Source organism: Pangasianodon hypophthalmus, chromosome 7, assembly GCF_027358585.1.
Source record: "Pangasianodon hypophthalmus isolate fPanHyp1 chromosome 7, fPanHyp1.pri, whole genome shotgun sequence".
NCBI classification, from domain to species: Eukaryota; Metazoa; Chordata; class Actinopteri; order Siluriformes; family Pangasiidae; genus Pangasianodon; species Pangasianodon hypophthalmus.
The window spans coordinates 24,481,163-24,495,753 of NC_069716.1; the positions used below are offsets into that span (position 1 = coordinate 24,481,163).

The 14,591-nt window shown below is 37.3% G+C and overlaps 1 protein-coding gene across 2 annotated transcripts; it reads right to left on the bottom strand.

Annotated features, from left to right (window-relative positions):
- Nucleotides 1-502: 502 nt before the first annotated feature.
- On the bottom strand, nucleotides 503-14,516 carry csnk2a2b (casein kinase 2, alpha prime polypeptide b). Of its 2 annotated transcripts, none has more exons than XM_053235243.1 (13): nucleotides 14,286-14,516; nucleotides 13,279-13,587; nucleotides 11,430-11,541; nucleotides 10,845-10,946; nucleotides 10,308-10,358; nucleotides 9,015-9,074; nucleotides 8,793-8,876; nucleotides 6,622-6,732; nucleotides 5,433-5,534; nucleotides 4,629-4,729; nucleotides 3,495-3,643; nucleotides 1,683-1,763; nucleotides 503-1,047 (listed from the first exon to the last, which is right to left on the bottom strand). In XM_053235243.1, the coding sequence occupies exons 2-12, from the start codon at nucleotides 13,380-13,382 to the stop codon at nucleotides 1,687-1,689; spliced, it is 1,053 nt and encodes a 350-aa protein (XP_053091218.1). In that variant the 5' UTR covers nucleotides 13,383-13,587; nucleotides 14,286-14,516; the 3' UTR covers nucleotides 503-1,047; nucleotides 1,683-1,686. The 2 variants fall into 2 exon arrangements, with proteins under 2 accessions (XP_053091218.1, XP_053091219.1); XM_053235244.1 differs by having other exon boundaries at nucleotides 13,890-14,516.
- Nucleotides 14,517-14,591: the final 75 nt, after the last annotated feature.

Here is a 14,591-nt window from a genome sequence, read left to right on the forward strand (position 1 = left end):
AGCTGTCCTGTTTTCTTTATGAGAATACATAGTCTAACAATGTCCATTGTCCAAAATATCCTGCTTTCTTTTTGATACAGTAGATTATAAGTGTAGTACAAAAAGTTAACAAAGAACAGAAACAGGACATTTTGTCTGTAAACTTTGTGCACTACACTCAATTCTTACTCTATCCATCTTAAACTTTGGGAAATGGGACCTAGGGGGTGTGTCAAGGGCACTATAATCCAAACGTGACCCCAAAAAAACAAAAAAAACAAAAAAACTTGAGATTAAGGCAAAACTGGATTCTGCCCCAATAACATTACAGTTTTCCTCTAAATGATGAAGTTTTTTTAAACCACACACAACTAGCAAACCAAATGCAGTTGATTAGCCAAACAGAGTTTAACTGGAAAATGGTCTAGATTAGATTTTTTTTTTTTTTTTTTAACACATTTTTATCATTTGTCCACCAATCCTCATCAAGAAGACACAATTAAAACTCACTCAACACACCAGCTTAAATAAAAGTCATTTATTGTCATTAATACTTTTCTACCTAGAGCAGAGAGAAATGAGGTCCAATATGCCACTTCTTCTGTGTGGTGGTGCATAAGACACCACACTGGGGTCTGAATACTGAACACACAGACAGACCAGTGAGGAGAACAGTGAGGGCAGGGTATTATCTGTGCTTCACTCTTCACGGCAAGGTAAACGAAGGCAGGGTCACGGTACGAGGGGGGACAGAGACTGGCCTTAATCCTCTAACAACTCCTCACCTATCAATAAAACAGGAGGCTTCTTCATGATCTCCAAACTAAAATGGCTTCAGCGCCTATGGAGGTACAGGGGACAGACCAACCTTCACTGATACGGAGAAGGACAACACAGTGTGTGTGTGTGTGTGTGTGTGTGTGTGTGTGTGTGTGTGTGTGTGTGTGTGTGTGTAAAAGGTGTAAACTGGTCGATACTGCTTTTGCCCATCTTCAACTGTACATATTGAGAGGTTTCTGCCACGAAGGGTAAACTGAGGTAACAAGTTATTTTCAGCTTTCTGAAAATCTGAAAGGCAAAAGAAATGAAATAAAACATACATTAATAAAAATGAAGAACAAATCCGAGATGAACTGGACAAACAGATCGAACCCTGTGCTATTCGATCTAACCCCACATTAAAGGAAAGGTTCTCTGGAAAATCAAATTTACATAATTTTTCATATAGTCAAAATGATCAGCCAGGACATGTTCGGTGTCTATAATACTAACAAATTAAAGTGTTTAAGTATTTCACCGTTTCATATCAGTATAACATCCCAATTTCTGTTGGAATTCCAGTGTTACATCATGGGAGGCGGGGCCTAACATAATGGGGAATAATATACATACTGGAGGTCCACATTTAGCTTAAATTTATACACTGCTGTTACTATTTTACAAAATGTTTGATCTAAAAATGAAATTATGTACAATGATGTCATTAGAAGCAGATTTTATGTCTGTATTTATACAAATAAATATATACATTATTTGTGGTGAGACCTGGCTACAGTGCAAAACTAACGAATCAAACACTCGACACCAGATGTGTCTTGCATGATCAAATACACACTTAGGTAAGAGGAACATTGTTTACTTTCCATTTTTTTGTACACAACCACCCAATTAAAACACACTGATATTAAAAGGTCATGAGGTACCTGTTCACCGAGCTGCATTAGATCCTTCTGATCCTACAGTGTTATTCGCATTGGTAAGAGACTGTTCCTTCAGCACTGGGTCTGAAGAGGAAACAGAACAGTATTAATCAGAGCTGACGTCCTCGTCCTTTTTCGCCGACTGGACTGTTGCCTGCCCTTAGCAGTAAAGAAGAAGGCTATAAATTAGCCTGTACATGTGTATAGAAGAAACAGGTAGACAGAAAATGCTCAGTGTAAGGAGACTTGGGCCTAAAGTTGAAATTCTACTGCAAAATACTAAACAAATACATGAATATATCTGTACAGGGCAATACTGTATATAGAGATACACGGATAATGAGAACATTGTAGCAAATAAAAAAAGGAAGTGCAATCGAAAGCATGTCTTTATTTTTAAGTAATCCGTTATAATTATACACTGGGTTGAAAGGTACTATTATTGCTGATTGTTGTTACAAACATTGTCTTAATAATCACATACTACAGCTACTAATGCTCAACAGTAGTCCTAGACTGCTCCCTATTCATTAATGAAAAGATAGAGGTGGGCTGACAAAATCTGCATAGTAACACATGGGCTACATTCAAACACCGTCGATGTTGTAAGTTTACCCTATAAACTGGCCAATCGCTGTAGTTACAAGGTGGATGTAACAAGACGCTAGCAACTTTGTCTATTTATCTGTTGCTTGGAGCAGTCAAAACAAACTGTGTTTCTCTCTCCAGATTCATATAAACATTTCATGTCATTAGCCATTCCATTAGAGGATTAAAAACAGCTGCACATTGTGTTAGAATAAATCCGATACAGCCAAGATATCTAAATATTAAATACTATATGCTTGACTTATTCTGCCTTTTCATTGTTTAAGATGTAAAACAAAAGGTCACAATGTAATCAGTAGCAAATTGCGGTTGTGTAAGATGAATACAACGCTTGTGTGCATGCTGTTATAGGAAAATAATCAAAGTCGCAGTGGTGCGATCCGGCCCCTCATGAAGCAGAGTTACTGTTACCATCGAAGTTGATGATTTTACAACAATTTGCCAATGATTACATTTTATTATTTAGTAAAGAATTACATTTGGTACTTTTTGTCCATTCGGAGTTACATTTAACGTCTGCAAAAACGTACAGAACCCTTCCATACATTTTTTTTTTTTACCATAGCAATGATTATATATGTGTTTTTGGTTAAATAATGACAGTCTTTTTTAACTGTTTTATTATTAGGCTTATATTATGTGGAGCGACTGCCACACAAGTCCCTCTGTAAATTAATATTAATATAGGCCTGTAAATTGAATTACAGCTAGAACTACTGTCATTGCTGTTAAAGAAAATTAATGACCAATGAAAAATTCAACAGCACTGTGGTATATTTTATATAACATTTAATATACTAAACAAACTAGTTCCGCTTACAGCCTCGGTTAGCTTTTAATTGTACTATTGATACTGTGCATCATCGTCTCACATTTAAACACACATCGAGCAAAAAAAAAAGATTTAAGAGAGACAGCATGTGCTGTTACGTAGCTAACAGCCAGGAATACAACAGGCTTTATAAAGTCCTGATCAGAGCCTGGGAATAAAAGGGCTCGCTTATTTTGTTTGTTAAAAGACCAAAGTCCAAAACCGGCAAGCAAACAACATGCAGTGTCTTTCTGTTGCTAGCAGTAACTACACCAAGGTGTTCAGCAGCCAGTGACGCAAAAGGTGTTTTTATATATGTATAGATTAGGAGGTGCTATATATATTTATATATATTAGGAGGAAGCTAGAACACAAAGCTAAGGACATTAGCTCACAGAAGTAGGGGTGCTCCATGGCTTCGGTGGCGGTGAGTCTCTGCTGGTGGTCGTAGCGCAGTAGTTTATCCAGCAGGTCCAGAGCCTCAGGACTCACCAGGTGCTGATTCTCCGTCTGTACAAACTGCTCCCAGCACTTCCTCGTCTGCCTGCAGCACAAACACACAGAGACGAACCGATCAGCACCTTAGACCACACACCACCTGGCTCAGCATGTCACTGTACAGAATAATCTCCATCCAAGGCCCTGTTCCAATTCACACCCTTATTGACTTTCCCATAACGGTAGAGTCACGGACACCAGTAGTCAACTAATTATGAGTAATGGAGCACCCATAATATAACCATCTAACTGATTTGTAAAACTGTACTCAAACATTACCCATAGATTTTTTTTTTTTTTTTGGCCTGGCAATTTGAAGCTTTCATATTTTACATCATACCACAGCAGTGCTGAATTATCAAATCTGATCAGAACGTTCTATAAAAGAAAAAAAAAACCCAGTTTTTATATTAATGTGCTAATATGTTTCTAATCTTTTCTATAGTGACAGCTTACACAGGGAATTGTATGTCAGATGTTGACATATTGTATGTTTAACTGTTGATATGGTGATGTTTTCTGTAAGGAGACGTTTAGTATTTTTGGAAGGAGTCTCCAGTGCCAGCGTAACAGGAAAAGCTGTAACTTAAAGTTTTCCTTCACAGGAAAGTCTACAGGATTTCTCAGTAACATGGCAACATCATATTAACATCAAGAAAGAAAAAGAACTCGCCACGTAGCCCAAGAAGAAAAATTACATCTGTTTTTAAATTGGTGTCCAGTTAAGAAAAAAAGTAAATATTGTGCAACTTTTTTTAAACACGTGGTTGAATAAAATACTACTCTAAATCATTTAAAAAAGTGACTGGGATCAACTTTCTTCAAATAATGTAGCAGCATTGTTTAGGCAGCATTTAAAAGTAATTATGTCAAGAGTGAAATTAATTTTGTTTACACAGTTGCCCATAATCTGACACACTGCGTGATTTCGCGTTGTCTTCCGACTCAGCTCTACACCGCCTGACCCTCAGGCAATAACACACAGCCATAAACACGGCGGTGTAGCTCAAGCGCCTCCTGTTGGTACTCACTGGCCAAGCAGGTCCTTAAAGCGTGGGTCCAGTTCAATATGGTATTTGCGCAGGTAGCCGAAAAGCTCGTCGGTTCCGAGGACTTTAGCAATCCGCACCAACTGCAGGCAGAGCAAACATTTTTTAAAAATCATGCTGCATTTTTATCTAGTGTTAATGTGGACGATTCTTAAACAGGTGGGATACAGCTGTTAATATTAATCACAATTAAACGATTTGTAGAGTTACAATCTGAAAAAGATACTAAAAATAAACATGTGAGAGCACACAGTAACTGTAGTAATGGAATGCATCAAGTAGTGATACCAAGAACTGTGTATATTTTATTAAAATTTGTCATAGTGAAAAAGTGTGCTTTTATTAACTTAAAGCAGCAGCGAGAATAACAACACACAATAACACAGCATGTTAAATCAATATCAGATGTTATGAGATGATGAAAAACATCAAAGCAATGGTGTATATGTGTACACACACACACACACACATTATATATATATATATTTATTTGTGTGTGTGTGTGTGTATATATATATATATATATATAAAAATACTCTGTCGACTATGTAATTACAATTACCAGTTATACTCAATAATATTCAGGATTTCTCAAGCAGCTAAATTTCTTGATTGAATTGATTTCTGTTTAAATAATGTATTCTTTAATAAGGATCAACTGAGTATAATTTTGTCCTACATTATGATAACTGATAAAATTCAAACTACTCTTTGACTTTGATTCTAAAAAATGTTCATTTATTCAGACGTTCGTTCCCGACAGCTCGCTGATTTTTCCTCCCGCACCTGATCATAGTTATCCTGACCGTGGAAGAACGGTTCCTTCCTGAAAATCATACTGGCCAGCATGCAGCCCAGACTCCACATGTCCAGACTGTAGTCGTACATCTGCACACACACAAAAAGGCCATAAATGCAGATGTAAAATGTAAATGCAAATGTAAAGACTAGACCTGTCTGAATTGCTGTTCTGGTCTCAGTATTTACACTGCGGATTCAAAAGGTGCATCAGGAAACCGTTATTCTGCAATGGCAACTGATTCACTATTATCTCACACACACACACACACACACACACACGTCTTTTATTACTAGTGTAATATTATTAAACGATCTGAACCTTCACCTGCTTGGAAAAAAGGCCAACCGTTGCATCGTAAATGTTAATATTAAACAAGAACATGGTGGATACTATCAAAATGGTGGATACTATCAGCCAGGAAAATCTCCATATGAATGAGATTATGATGAATAATTATAATCATTGTCAAGTTCTCAATAATCTTTTATCACTATTTTTAAATACTGACTTACAGGTGCTTGTAAAATGACAAATACTGAACAGTGTGTGAAGATAGTGAACAATCTTTAATAACACGATTTAGTTCAGGCTAGTCATCTTGTAAACATAAAAATAACTGTTGTATGAGCTCTCGGAGCAGAAGAGCTACAGATAAGCATCATTTTCTCAAAATGTCTGCTATTAGAACAAACAAAGCCATCTCTTTAACAACACCTTGATTTATATATTAGCTGTTTGAGATAGATGCAGTAACAAGAGTACAATTGCAAAACCTCTGCAAAGATAAATAAAAAGTGATATTTAATATACAACATAAGACATCTGCTCAAATTTAAGATTGCAAACTAAGACGTGATGAAGCATCTCTTTTTTAAAATTTAAAATAATACTACAACCCAAACTTATTAAACATCTTTTCTGGCATCAATACAGATGGCTGTAATACTAACAGCAAGGATTAATTTGAAAATTGCCCCTAGGTAGCAGACAGAATATTAAATACAGGAACTTTAATAGCAAATCCTTAATCAAAAGAAGGTTGATTTTTATATTAATGTGTCTAACCCCTTCTGAAACACAAGACTGCTTTATGAAACACAAAATAACAGTCGGGAGTCATAATTAATAAGTTAATCAAATCATTAAGACGTAAAGCGTGAGGTAACGTCTTACCTGGTAATCCACGAGCAGCTCAGGACCCTTGAAGTAGCGAGACGCCACTCGGACATTATACTCCTGCGCAGGGTGATAGAACTCAGCCAGACCCCAATCTATCAGCCTCAGCTACACACACACACACACACACACACACACACAAATCAATCACCATCATACTGCCACCTGGTGGCTCATACATGCCATGACATTAGATAAATAACCTGATACATGTTGGAAAATTAATCTGTTAATGCAGCTGGAATTAAAATAAGGATAAAATAAAGCAGAAATACAGATGTGTCCAGATGTAAGAGTGGAAACTAAAGCTGGTTTAGTCAGTGTCTGGGAACATATCAATAAATGTGACTAAACGGTCACTAAAATAGATGCTCTGGAATGAGTGAATAAACATTTCAACGTGCTCCGTCAAGAAGAATCAAGTGGAAAGGTTCTCTAGGAGGAGGCGGTCCTCCCTGTCTTACACTTATTTTGCATGTACACAAACAGCCCATACAAGAGCTAGCTATAAATAAACATGATGTGACGCATGAGCTTGAAGGAGTAGGAGAGTTTTTAATACAGAAGAGAAAGAAGAGAAGGTTCATGTTTGACTCAAAGTTTCCATCATCACATAAAACAGCTTACACTATAAAACTGGTAACGATAATGAGAGTGGAAAAGAGGAGCTTTGGGAAGAGGTCTGGATTTGGGGGCATGGGACTGAAAGCTGCAAACATGCACATAGTCTGAACATAGTACACATCAAGTGTGAAAAATATGCAATATACTAGTGTGTATATGTACAGGCATATACAGTAAGGATGGGAATTTCTATATCGGTGCCACAACGAGATTATAAATGGATCTTGATTTTTTTATTTTATTGTCTATATTATGTTTTTTTTTTCCTAGTAACAACTGGCAGTGTTTAAAGCATTTAATTTATATTCAGCATAAAATCTAATTTATTTCCATTACACCTCTTTGGAAAAAATGTCACTCAAACTTTTATCATATTTACATATTACAGGGCAAAAATCAACATCTGACTAATTAAGATCCCATTTAGTCACTTAACATTACACATGCTGGCTAAAATTTCAATTTATAGAAATATAAAAACTAATGGTTCCATGTGACTGAATCTCAAACAGTGTTCTATCAGGTATATATCACACTAAATAAGCACTAAAGATGATGGATGTTTATATGGCTTGCCCAAGACGATACATAAAATCACATGAAATATCAGTGAGAGGAAGACATGGCTGTGGGTAAATAATAATTTAACAGCCCAAGCTGTATTTTTCAAAGACTTTGCCAATCATTTATGTATGAACCGACAATGATTCTAACGTTTTGTGAACTGATGCAGGTATAGAACATATAAGCTATAAGCTACATAGATAATACTAATATTACAAAATAGCAAACAAACAAAACAACATAAACAGTAAACAAAAACAAATCCAGCGTTCAACAACAACAAAAAAATTTTATATTAATATTTGTGATAAACAATTCTTCTGCCAGACAATGTAGTGTGTTAACAGTAAGCTTTGGTTACTAAGAAACATAAAGGGCATTTTTAGGGTTTAGGGCTTGCTATAGACCAGACGATCGCAAACGTTTTGCAGCCAGGAACAAACTTAACTACAAAAAACATTCTAAGGACCGCTGCAGTACAGACATGAACATTATTTAAATGTGTCAAGTAATATTTGATCTATTTATTAGAGCCATAGAGCTCTCTTCCTGAACTTTCCATTGATAAAGTCTGAGATGATGTTGGTGCTTGGACCCCTAAATATAATACCTTATATTTATAGACAATGAGGGATGTGATTTCCACCACTGTAACTAAATATTTTTTTAAAATCACGTGCCTGGCTATGTTTTGTTATAGATAGAAAACAATGGCTTCAGTGCCACATGGCTCAACCAATCAGATTTTAGAAATGAAACGAAACGTAATTTCTATGCTAGAAGTCTATAAACATTTAAAATGAACAACCAGCACCTTTAACGTGAACAAACCTACACAAACATGTGTCACTTGCTAGCTGGAGAAAACATGCTGCTTACACACACACACACACACACACACACACACACACACACACACACACACACACAAACTTCTACATGACTTTTCAGACCAAGTGTGAGAAAAGTGTAGAACGAACCTTCCTCAGCTGATGATCGATCATGACGTTGTGGGGTTTGACATCACGGTGCATGATGCCCATACTGTGGCAGTAGTTCAGGGCCTACACACACACACACACACACACACACACACACACACACACACACACACACACACACACACACACACACACACACACACGTAAATACACTAGTGGTGGAAATCTGGATAAAAAGCCATAACAGCTAAAATTTCTTACCTTTAGTAGTTCGTACATGTAATAACGTATATCGAAATCTGTTAACTTCTGGTACAGCTCCTACACAGAGACAAAGGACTTATCACAAGTAGAAGACTATGGATATTCCGCAAATGTCAAATAAAATCTACAATTACACACATCAAGTGAATGCTTTATGTTTTTGAACCACAAACAACTTGATATATCAACTGTACATATTTCTCATTGTGTTTATTCTATACACCAAATAATACAGTTCTCTTTAAACTAATCACTACACTACGACTGACAACATCCAAGTTTGTCCATCCAAGTGTACCTTTACTGCATTTACTGCAGTGTAGCTTTACCTGTATCTAGAATAATAATTCTGCACCTTTCAGATTAAAAATTCTTTTCAAATTCACCTGTTTTTCTGTGGCTTTGTGTATCATTATCATTTTTATTTGCTCTGTTCTGTGGATTACTGTCCCTGTTCTTGTTCTGGTTCAGGTTTTTATGTCATTGCACTTTCCCACCACTGGATGATTATTAAAGTGTCGTCTTATCTCTTCGCTAAATTTACTGCGGTTTTAAATCCTCAATCAGGAACTTGTGCTTTATTTGGAAAGAGAACCTTTTTTTTTTCCTTTCTTTATTTTATTTTTTAAACACTACTAGTAAAAAGAACCTTAAAAGGAATATGTTTTTATTATTATGTTAATATTAAAATAATATTAAAATTAATATTGTAATATTAATTTTTAAATATTATACTGAATTTAGAGTAACCAGGAGACAAGTAGACATATAGTACAGAAAAAAAGTAGACAGGTGGGGCATAAAGTGGAGGAACTGAATATCTGTCAGGGCTTAAAAACAGTAAAACACTAAAAAATGTGTGTATGATAGATTTGAGTGTCATATTAAACATTCAGCAAAGTCTGATGGGAAAAAATATATGACATGACAAACCAGTGCTCAAACAGCTGATATTGAGAATCAGAGAGAACTGAGAACAGTTTGGGAGTGGTCTAATATTCTAGTATACGGATATTTCTGAAAACTGTATTTAAAAAAAATAAATAAATAAATAAAAATTTTGCATTCTGATGTCAAAAAAAATCTCTCCACACAAATGGTGTTTTTTTTTTCCAGAAAACATCCACACCAAAATGAAGTTTCTCCACTTTGGAGAAGTTAGTCCTCGCTGCACAATGAAAAGTCCAGGGGGCGGAGCTGGACCTGATCCAACTCCTCCTATAGGTCGAACCTCTAACCCCTAACCCACACAGTGATGTACAACAGGAAACAACACACAGGTGTGTCTACCTTGAAATCAGTGTTATTGATGCACTCGAAGACAAGAGCAGGAGTTCGAGACTGCAGCGAGAGACACAGGGAGGAAAAAGAGAAGGAAGAAATTGTCAGAAATTATCAACAGGAATATTTTCAAAACTAAAATTACAAACACAGCTACACATTATATGACAATAGCTCAGGTGCCAGAGCAGGAGAACGATCATAGACCCTGACAGCAGAAGCATCTGATTTCACGCTAATTTACCCCACATTCTCACTAGCAAGGGCAAGCTGCTTGTTTGTGCATCAAACAGTAAACGGGAACGAACTGCTGGAACTGCAGTTAGCTGTGAGTGGGGAACTGAAGAAACATTGGACCACACAAACCATGAGATTGGTCCGAGGAATCATTTGAGCCAATAGCTTGGATTTGTCACTGTATCACATCAGGCCTCATTTGTATAGAATTGAGAAAAGCTCAAATCAAATGTCGCTTTGTCGCTTGCTAGTGTGAACATTGGGATTGTGTTGGCGATGTTTGCTAGCGTGTCCGAGTTGCCGACGTACCACAGGGTCCTTTACGGTGTCCACTAGCCGGATGATGTTGGTTCCTCCTCTCAGGTTTTCCAGGATTTTGATTTCTCGCTTGATCTTTTTCTTCTTGACAGGCTGCAATCAAAATATCAAGGTACTGAAAACAAGATACTAACATACACGTCTGCGATCAAACTTTAGACCTCCGTAGACCTCGTTTATAATAATAAACTATGTGCCGAGGATGAAAGTGATTCCAGCTTCAAGACAGAGAAAAGATTTTTTTTTATTTAATGCTACAACATCCTTTGTCTGTTTTTTTTTTTTAAACACTCAGAAACATAATTGTAAATTGCTATCTTTAGAATTGCCAGCTTCCTAGCTCCATGGCCAAACTAAGTACAAAAAAAAAAAAAAAAAAATTTCACCAAATACTTTTTACCCTAAATGTAGTGGATTTAGCCAGAAAGAACCCTGTACGAAAGCTTTCTGACAACGCTGCTTGGCCTGGTGGAGTTTGACACAGTCGGTCTGTTCCACACTGTAAACCTACCACCTTCATACAAATCATTCTGTGAACATTATGTGTACATGTTGCAGGTCTCAGTGTTAAATCACCTTCAGGATCTTCACCACCACTTTTTCACTGTTGTTGACATTAATGGCCTCGAACACCTCGCTGTACTTCCCGCGGCCCAACTTCCGCACCAGCTGATAGTCCTCCTGATTACTGCGAGCGAGAGAATCGAGATGGTTACACAGCAAGAGCAACAAATAGCCTGATTTCAACCAAATCTCTCAAATTTCTTGGGGAAGAAAAAAAAAAAAAGAAAAACAGAAAGCCTGGTTACTCAGATCTTTACAATGGAAGTCTAAGGGCAGTTGCTGAATTCTGTCAATACATGTTTGAAATATGCATCTATATAACACAAACTGAACTTAACATGACAGCTAGTCTCATCAAAGCTACTCTTATTGCATTTTATCCAACTTTCCAACGCTTAACAATAACAATAACTCCAGTTACTTATGCTTTCCCTTAAGTTTTGTATGATGCCTGCACAATCAGACACACACAAGCACACTGTTAACGCAAATGATTCCCTGTGAATGTCTCCTTTATTAAAGGAAAAATCCAAACTGAACGACTTGCGTATTAATGTTTTTAAGGAACAGTATTTTGTAATTAAACAAAATGTCTTTGATAGGTCCATTTTCACTTTGATTTCCTGCTGATAGTGGTGCTTGATCTCTTGCTTCATCTCTACCTAAAGAGAGCGATGCAGCGGCGCTTTAGTCCTTTAGTCTGTCCAGTTCTTTCACCTCGTCATCTGTACACTCCGCTCAAACACATCAGCTTCCAAAGCTTCAACGTTCATGCTAATTCCGCCGCTTAACTAGCCGAGCCGAGTCTTTGCTGTAACTCAGTGCATCTGTCATACTGTTGCATTGCATTCTGGGACATTGAATTCAACATTTTCTGCCTTGTACTTTGGATTTCTCATTAATATGATGCTAAATGCCACTGCAAAATGGTGAGTGAGAAAAAGAGCTCTTGTTCTTTTGTTTTTTTTTTTCAGAGCTATCAGTGAAACTTGATGGTTATCCCTTATGTTTGAGATCATTGAAATATGTTCTCCTATTAAACACAACTGTAACTGTGCTAGCAATGTCACGTACATCAGTGCGGCACATAACTGGTATTTTCTCTCAGGAATTACAAAAATACAGCATCAACCAACAAGTTAGCACCAGAATCACTCAACACATCACAAATATTTTAATATAAACACAGTTGGCACATACGGTTCAGGGTGGAGTTTTGCTTTAATGCATAAAGTATAAAGATGTATAGCTGTATATGTTAATGAAATTATAAGGATGTACGAGTAAAAGCCTTTAATTTTCTCAGCAGTTAGCCTACAAAATTCTGAAATATTCCTTCAATTCCCAGGAGTTTTCCTCTTATACATCAGTGATATGTAATTAAACATACGATCTGTGTTCTCTCCTGAAAGATCACATGACCGGACATGTATACTGTCACACCGACGCTGACTTTGTTCAGGAAATGAGACAGTTTGAAAGTCAGTATTGGGTCAAATGTCACAGGCATAATGCTGCAATAGCTCCTAACATTAGTAATGGAGTCAAAGCCATGATGATCCAGATGATCTAATTCATCCACAGCAGTCCAGATAATTACACCCACTCTTACTTGTTACATTTGATTCAGAAGAATTGCCTGGTGGTCGTGTATTGATGTTTTAGTGTTAGTGAACATGCAACAGCACAGAGAATGCACTCATCCATCAAATTCTGATTGATCGCATCTGGTAAATCTGCTTGATCCAAGTTAGATGACATGCCCTGTTAATGAACATTTCAGTGAATGTACAGATGGAAAACTTACAAACTGAAAAAAGAAAGAGAGAGAGAGAGAGAGACTGCTTGGTTTCATACTCACCTCCAGTTTGGCACATGAGCTTCATAATCCCAGTATTCTCTGCTCTTCAGAGTGTTCACATCGGCGTAGACCCGAGCTGTGCTGCCCGCCACCGGGCCAGGCATGGTGGCCAAAAGAGGCGATTATCTGTTAGAGCAGATATCCACAAGGCTCTGGAGAACTCAGCTCAGGGTTTTCATCGCCTTTTCTCACTCCCCTGAGTGTGTTTGTGTGTGTGATCTAATGCTTTAACTAAAGACTGCAAAATGTAATCACAGTTTCACACTTCCCCCAGAGACAGTTTACTGGGGATCCCAGACTGAGATGCAGCTGTAGGAAAGGAAAAGATAAATATACAAATATGAAGGAAAAAAAAACAAAAAAAACTGGGGTTGATGGAAAGAATGTAAAGGATAAAGACAGTGTTTGGCTGTCCAAATTCAAAACAGATTTCTTTAAAAAAAAAAAAAGAAAGAAAGAAAGAAAAAAAAAGCACCACAAAAAGAGCAGGCAAAGTCTGGAGTTCTCTAAATAAATTATCTCAGGCTAAATCATCAACACAAGTATGTAGATATGGAGAAAATCGCCTGGGTTGACTTTTTGTTCTGTTAATTTCATTAGGCGTTACTCACACCACCGAAGAAGAAAACCTCCCGTGTTTGTTTCGTACCGCACTAACGAAGAAGAAACCGCTCGTGTATTTTTTTAAGGAACGCAAAGTTCCAATTTCCAATTTCTCTGGCAGTTTATTTCGCTGAATTACATCGTCGTTTTGTCTGGGGGAAAAAACCAAACCCTAAGCTTATGTCTTATGTGTGTAATGTTCACTTTCGTTTTGCAGCTTGTTTACATTGACTGGCTAATAGCTAACAAGCTAACTGCGAAGGACGGTAACCGGAACACATCCAAAGTAACGAAGTTGGCTCGCGCAAAACAAGTCCCCTGCTTCGGAATAACTGAACCGGTCCATCGGCTAAAGGGAAAGAGGGGGTGCGATAGAAACCGATGGCGTTAGCTAACCTACTCACTCAGGCTGTACGAAGTAAACTCGCTTTCCAAAAGAAACTTCTTAGAGACGTAATTGTGGCAAACTTCTGAAATCCCGCCCCGAGCTCCCTCCTATATAGAGTTTTTGGAGGGATTTCTTGAAAACGCCCCCCAACCAGCCTGTACCATACAGCTACGGTATATATGGTAACATAGGGAAACGGATTGTAATACAGCGACCCGGAAGGAGACTGTAGCGTTCGGGGATGAGTACCCGGAAGTGGTCCAAAGAGGTTACCATGGTGACCAATTATTTCTTATCAGTGTGTGGTTTGAGTTCAATAATG